The sequence below is a fragment of the Drosophila hydei genome, unplaced genomic scaffold (assembly GCF_003285905.1).
Source record: "Drosophila hydei strain 15085-1641.00,03,60 unplaced genomic scaffold, DhydRS2 tig00008121-arrow-pilon, whole genome shotgun sequence".
Taxonomy (NCBI): Eukaryota; Metazoa; Arthropoda; class Insecta; order Diptera; family Drosophilidae; genus Drosophila; species Drosophila hydei.
In genome coordinates, this window is record NW_022045832.1 from 1684797 (window position 1) to 1692608 (window position 7812).

Genomic DNA, 7812 nt, shown 5'->3' on the forward strand with positions numbered 1-7812 from the left:
GGCTATGGCAGCAATGGCAGCAATGGCGCGAAATGGCGCAACAGCAAGAGAGTCAGAGAGACAGTGAAATATTGAAATACAATTGAGTTTAGAATTTGCAAGGAAAGCGCTTTAAAAGCAACGGCAGTAGAAGTTGCCATGACATAAGACCGAAAACTGAAGACATTGTGGTCTCGCTGTCAGCGACAGCGGCTCACTCAAAGTGTAAATCCTTTAGGTACAAACAAACGTGGCCCGTTCCGGCACATGCTCCTTCGTCAATCAACGCCGACCAACGCCATTGAGTGGGACACGTTTCGTGCAAGTTTCCTGCTGAGCCAAAGTTCACAACAAGCCAGGCGACACATGACACGTACTCAGTTCGACTTGAAGCCCAGCTCTCGCCTCGTGCCGTCTGGTCGTGTCGTGTCGCGTCCCATTTTGCCTCATCCAGGAGTCGGGATTATTTTTAGTTTTTCTCTTTTCGGCAGTATTTTAAAGTTTAAAGCTCTTTTGTGGCATATTTGCATATTAAGTGGCATGCGTTGAACGTTTGCAACTGACGCAAGTGCCCCAAGCATCTCGCAACAGCAACAACAACAACAACAACTAACGAGTGTGTGGCAGCAGCAGCATAAAAGGCAAGTGGAGTAAGGTGAAGTAGATGGGGTGTTGGCTTCTATAGTTTTGCACTTGACGCAGGTGGAGCTGTTGTTAGTTTGCGTAGGCTTATTGTTTGAGCCCCCGAAACCGTTATGCCAAGTTGCAAAATGTCAAGAATCAGTGCCAGCCGCACTCACTGTGTGTGTGCGGATTATAGCACTCTCTCCATCCCCCTGTTTATGTGTGTGTGTGTGTGTGTGCCTCAGCAGCTACGCCTATCTCAAAATAACTGTTAAGACTTTAAAAGCTCGACAAGCTGAAACATCAAATTACCATAGGATAAAAGGATTTTCCGATTTAATTTATAATGAAAGGAACTTTAGCAAATACATTTTCACATTTATCATACTTAGATATTAAAACTTGATGTATATCACGCGATTACCTCACCAAGCAACCGACGAAACAATTATATCTAGATACTAAACATCTAAAATCTCTTCGATCTGAGCAAACAGACTAAACGTTAAAACTTGCATAAAACCTAAAGCTATAACAAGCTGTGATGCCATTGCTGTCTTTATATACATTGGTTTTGAGTATGTGTCAATGCGTTTATTGGCCATTCATAAACTGGTCCACCTGCTCGCTGATGGTCTTTAGTATCATCTCGGCTGGGTTCGAGCAACCGTTGATGACCCCGTCGACACATGCTCGCACCGTTATGCGATAGTATTTACTGGCCTGCAGGCCGGTCGCATTGAAATAATGCTGACTACCAGGTAAGCTGGTGCCAATTGGCTCTTCCTCGACGACGCATTTCTGCTCCAGTCGATAGCCCACAGATGCATGGGCATCCTGGCACTTGGGCATCGCATGCTGAATGATAAAGTCGGATTTGTTTGTGTCCTGCAACTGTCGCATTCTGTCCTCGATGTATTTGCGAAATATTTCATATTGCTTGGCCGCGTCAGTTTCTTCCTGGGAAACTGTTTCGTTCTGGTTTGCCGTAGACTGATTGTTGGCACTTAAAGTCGAGTTGTTGTCGACGAGCGGAGGTGCAGGAGTCGTTGTACTCGTGCTGTTGTCATATGCTACTAGCGAGGGCCCAGCGAGAAGGTCCTCAAAGCTTTTAACCTTGTCGAACCTTTCCTTCTTCGTTTGCAGTTTGCGACGTCTGGGATAATGGAAAAAGGCAACTTACTACGAGACGGCAGGGACATCAAGCAAAAATAATACTCACGAAACATATATCAGATTTGGCAGCGCATCCTCATATGTTATCTGCTCCTTGTTGTAGTAGTGCTCATCCTCCGGCTGGGGTCCCGAATTGTACGGCTCCAGATCATTGCAGACGCAGTCTAGCTCGCAGGTGTCGCATGTCTTAAAGGTGGAATAGTTCTTTGTGCTGGCCTCTGCCTCGGTTAGATTGTGCAACTCAATGTTGACAATGTATTTTGATATGATGCCGTTGGGCCGAAGTGGGGGCCACCAGTAGACCATCTGCAAAGCAGGCAAGAAATAGACACGGCATGAAGTCTAAGCCAAACACTTACAATCTGCGTACTGTGGTCCGAGCTCCCATGCAGCTGGCTCACTGGACTCGGCTTGCTGGGAAGCGTGCGAAAGTAGAGAATCTTTGAGTATGCATCAACCTGCATGTGGTAATCGGTGCGAGTTAAGGTCTTCACAAAATATGCATACTGTGTATAGGGCTTCAGTTTGGAGATGACATGACGGCGATTCTTGCTTGGAGAGACATCCATTAGCCAACTAGAAAGAAGTGAAGTAAGTTAACAATATTTGAAGTAGCTAATTTCTACTCTCACTCACTCGTCATGTCCACAGCCGTGTCGTCCGTCGTACTTGGTTACATTACGCTGCGGCGCTTCCATATAGTGATAGGAGTAGCCTATGAGTATTTCCACATCCTCAGATTTCATAAAGTCTATCACAATGCGAACAGCCGTTGAATTGACGTCCTCAACTTTAACGTTCAGAGTCCGCACCGAATCCCCACATATCACACGCTCGCCGTTTGAGTTGGGCGATACATCAGCTATCGATATCGTCCTGACACTCTTTAGAGAGGACTGCAATTTTTGGATTTTTTCAAAGCATAATCGTGGATTCAAGTGAAAGAATATTGTGCCACGTTGAATGGCCACCTGACGATTGGCTGGCCAAATATGTTCCATGTGGTAATTGTTTACAACATATAGAGCATATCTGGAAGTTAAAGTTTGAGATATGTATGTTATAAGATTAAACAATGAAAAGAATTTAATAATAATAATGACTGCAACAGGATAAGTAGCGCCTCATGATTTTCAACAACAGTCTTAGGGCTGTCAACTTATCTAAAAATTATAATAGTTTTAAGTTAGAATATTTTAAGAGCCTACATACCAAATTAACTATTTCGAGCTCTTAAAGTTATGTCAAAAAACAGAGTATAAAATATTAACTTTTATCGATATTTCATATCAAACCGGACTTAGATTTGTGAAGCTATCTTAAAACTAGAATATTTGTTAGCTCTGTAGTCTAAAATAACTACTTAAGTGTTTCAAGCTCATAAAATATTCGAGTTATGCCTAAAACAGCCTTAATAATATTCAGTTTGCTCCATATTTCATGTAAAACTGGTCTTAGTTCTAAAAGCTATAATATTTATAAGCTCTGGACTCTATAAGTCTATAATATACATATCCGGTTAATTTTGAACAGGTCCTAAAGCCTTCGAGGTATCCTACTATTCTATCAATTTTCCTACTATGTATTTCATTTGTCTGACTGAACTCCTTATGCCCTTTATCTATGGTTTATAAACGAGCTCACTTGTTTTCTATTAGCTGATCGCCACGTATGGTATCCAAGTTACTGAGGAAGGTCAAGGACATAAGCTGTGCTGAGTGTATAACCTTTAGGTAGCCGGTAATCTCCTTAATGCTGCCCATGGCCTGCTCTAGAGCAGATACAATTTTTTCTGAAATAGTTGAAATTGTTAACAAATATTTCTTATAGAGGTTTTTTTGATTACCCTTGATATCCACTAGCTCTATAACCAGGGATCCATTGATGGTCACACAGTCTTGCAGTTGCTCTAGATCTGCCATTCGCTTAATATGGAATGTCCCCTTGCACTCCAGCTGGCACTGGAGCGTTCCATTGGCATCAATTACGGGCTTGTGGTTATTGGGACAATGATCCATGCAGCGATAGCCGCGCGTCAATGGAATTAGATTAAGCTGGCGACATTCCTTATAGGAGATGCAGTGCCTCTTGTGTAGCTCATAGCTGGCAATGCACTGATCCACACAGCGGCCATTCCGAAGATAATTGCCACAGAGCGTGCAGCTCTGAGCCGAGCAGCCCGTAATGCAGCTGTGCTGGCAACAATTCCCTTTGTCATCACAGCCATTTCGACCACAACTCTTGGCGCACTTTTCAGTTTGGGGCGGGGCGAAGCGCACCTGGGCCACGTGCATATTCCAGCAATGCCTCGTGTAATTGTAATTGATCGAATAATCAGCAGAGAGGCCGCCACATACAGGACAATGGTTCGGCGACTTGTTGAGCTTTAAATTACAATTTTGAAATATATAATTTTTAAATTTCGATTTCTTAAAGAACAGGGAAATTAGATTAGATAAAATGTAATCAAGTTACTCAGAGAAATCAATTCCATTATTCTATTTCCAGTGTATAATAATGCATGTACTCAAGCTTTTAGGCCTTTAAGTCGCTCTTAACTTACTTTGATATAGAAATGCTGTTTGGTAGCATTGCCAGCCAGGTAGACCCAGTCGACGGTATGTACGAAGCACAGCATAGGATTACTCTCGACCCGAATATGACCGTCTTGGATGCGCTGCAGCTGCACCAGACCCAGCTCCCGTAAATTGCGATTCTCGTAGACGATGAGTGCATACAGATTCATAAGGAGCTGCCTGCCGCGTATTAGGCGCAGCTTAGGGAAGATGGTCTCCAGTGTGAGCAGCCCGGTGGAGCGATAAATCAGCAAATAGTCAGTGATCTCTGTTAGCTCGCTGCTCAGCTCGGTGAGGCTTACATTGCTGGGCAGCTGGAGGTTCGCAATGTGCACATGACCCACTACAACGCTGCAGTTGCGCAGTTGATCGAAATCCGCGATGCTGCGAAGCTCCAGGGAGCCGCAAATAATTTCCGATCTGGTTGCAACTGGCCACAGCAATAGCAGCCACACCATGTGCCACATGTTGACTCTATTTCGTAGCCAACTGACACTTTCAATTGAGAGCACTTGACCCAATTGGCCTCTTTAGCATTGATGTACGCAAGCGTAAGTTGAATGACAACGCGAAGTATGGAATGGAAAATGTGGACGGCAATTAGTGCAACGCGACAAAAATTACACACTTGAATGCCAATGTCGTTTGATGTTCACCCTGCCTTGTGGCTATTTCTGTACCCGCTTCCGAGTGGGACACGCGCTCCACTAGCGACGACGTTTCAGTTTCAACTGATTTGACCGACGAGCAAAACGACGAACAACGGCAATTCAGTTCGATCTTTTCAATTAGCTAGAGCCCTGCCTCCATCTTTGCCGATTTGTTTTGTTTTTACTTTTCGGACCTGAGGCCAAGTCTTCGCTTTAAAATTCTTCATTACACCAGCTGCAAAATGTTAGTGCCTTAAGCATAATTTTGCTTTGTATAGATGCGTGTTCTTTATTTTGCGACGGGTGTAATCGAACTGAAGAACGGTGCAAAAATATCATATGAAGTGATCTCCTTGGAAGGGAGACTGAAGTTATATAAACAATCAATTTTATTATAAAATAGAAATAAATAAACAAAATGTCAGTCTACTTATGCCGTATTGCAATAATTACTTTATATTAAACAAGTTTTTGATTCCTAATCCCCAGTAGCCCCGCCACTGTGGATCTTATCCAATCGCTCGTTTTTTGTTTCACGTGCTCGTGTCGATTCCTTCAGGCAGCTGTTGCCCTTCAATTTAGTTAGTTAAGTCTTCCACTTCCTTTCTGCCGGCAGTAAGAGCAAACCTCAATCCATGGCGCACCAATGCAGCTGACAAACCAGTTTGCCAGTCACAGTCGCAGTCGACGTCGCCGTCGCCGTAGACGTTGCCATTATTGTCTGTTTCACTCTTTCTTTTTGTTTTGTTTTGATTGTTTTCTTTAGATGTTGCGTTCAGTGATAACAAAAAGGCGCCGCTGTGCAAAAATTAAGTTCTAACGGCGAACATTTCAATTAGAGCAGAGCAAAGCAGAAAACGAAGAGCAGAAAGCGAACCGCAGCAACTGTGAGGAAATGGCACAGAGCAGACAATGCGCAGTTTGAGTTGGGTCAATTCAAGTACAACTAATGCTTACAATGTGCAATTGCAAATCTGTTGCAATAGATTCGAACGAAATTAAAAATAATTGCAGTGAAAATTGGAAATGCACTAAGGAAGTAACAGGCGATACTATGGGAGAAATTCTAACAGATGCATTAAACTGCGGCTTGGTGTGTGTGATGAAAGTGAAATGAAATGAATGAAAACTAAAACTATTTAAAAGAATCCACTAAAATATAGATAGTATAAATGATCGAAATCGCTTAAAATAGAAATCGCTTAAAATAGGAATCTATTATAGACTGAAAAAAGCAGTTGAACTATAAGTGCATAAAAATTGTAGAAAGAAAAATTCAAACGTATTCCCATATACCACAAATCGCAATGCGACAAAATATGTGGTTATAAAAATGGGATGCGTGTCAAAAAGCCAAATGTGATAGGATAAATTCATGAGACGACAAGCCTCATACATCATTGGACCACTGCGATATTCATCAGCTGCACGATATGTGTATATACATATACGAACGCATATGCAGTCGGCCGTGCGCTGCACTAAATCAATTTCCAAAAGCATTTTTGCGGTTCGTGGTGATGAGTAGAGTGAATTGAATGCTGCATACTTTCAACTATGTATGTGTATATGAAGTTGTAGTGCGGCTCGTTATAGTTTCCCGGGCTCAGCGGTTATTGAATACGCCAGCTGGAGCGACACGGTGGACGCAGCCACACGGCCGCACATCCACGAGCTATATAATCCACTGGCACGCCAACTGGGAGACACCTTCGGCATCATCGACGTTGGAGCCGGCAAACACGTAACGGCATTTTGTGGCGCGTGATGGGAATCTCTAGCAGTTTCAGCTACTGCGAAACGTGTACATATGCCTACACATATACTTATGCACACACACACACACATACATTAGCGTCGAATGGGCGCCCCATAAGTCTGTCGGTCCCACGCACGTCGTTGCATTTAAGTGCCAAATTAGAGCTGCGGACGAGCTGACGCGAACTCCAACTGCACATGACAGCCATTTATAAATCAAGCGTAGTACGCATCTTATATGCAATTTATAGCATGTCAATTCAGTCAGAAAGAAGGAACTGCTGCCTCATCATTGATATTAGCTATCAAGCAGTTGCCGGCGCCTAAAATTAATTGAGTTTCTTCAATAATGCTGCTGCAGCTGCCACTCCGCCAGCTGAGATGACGCCGGCTCCATATGGTCCATTCATGACACTTCTCATTCTGTGTTTTGACATTGAGGCAGTCTGCTCCAGTCAGCCAGTTCTTCAGTGAGCCAGTCAGGCCCCTATTTGATGGATGTGACATCTAGCGAGAGCTGACTGCAGTCTCACAGCAGTCCTAAAAAGTTGAAGATTGCAGCTGAGTGATGTAATTTTAGTTGTAGTATATATAAGCACAATAATAGAATATATGTATACATACATATGACGGGATTGTGTCAGCTTGATCGCCTAGCATTCTAATTTCATAATTTTATAGCTGCGCCTAAGCACACATTTCCAGCGTGTGTATCATTTGCCATTTTTAACTGTCCACTTGTATTCACGTTCTTTTTTCGTTCAAATCTTAACGAAACTGTCTGAAGTCGCCATTTCGCTCTCACTCAGCAGCACTAGCAACTAAGTTCAGCAACAGCTAGCTAAGTATATTTGTCTCTCTCTCACAAGCAAGCAACTAAAACGAAAACGCACGTGGATAATATTAATATACGCTATACAAGCTCTCAGTCACTCACTAATCTACTGCAACAGTAGAAGTCTCTGCTATATATATACATATATGTATATGTATAAATACAAAAAATAAATAAAAATAAAGCACTCTAAAATGTTAAAAGCCTGAATTGA

At 42.8% G+C, this 7812-nt stretch overlaps 1 protein-coding gene across 1 annotated transcript; it reads right to left on the bottom strand.

Annotated features, from left to right (window-relative positions):
• Nucleotides 1-1018: 1018 nt before the first annotated feature.
• On the bottom strand, nt 1019-5194 carry LOC111599590 (insulin-like peptide receptor). The gene is made up of 7 exons (XM_023315268.2): nt 4343-5194; nt 3626-4163; nt 3424-3571; nt 2416-2811; nt 2139-2355; nt 1826-2085; nt 1019-1759 (listed from the first exon to the last, which is right to left on the bottom strand). Exons 1-7 carry the CDS (start codon nt 4820-4822, stop codon nt 1198-1200), a joined length of 2601 nt encoding a protein of 866 aa, XP_023171036.2. The 5' UTR covers nt 4823-5194; the 3' UTR covers nt 1019-1197.
• Between the last annotated feature and the right edge of the window lie 2618 nt (nt 5195-7812).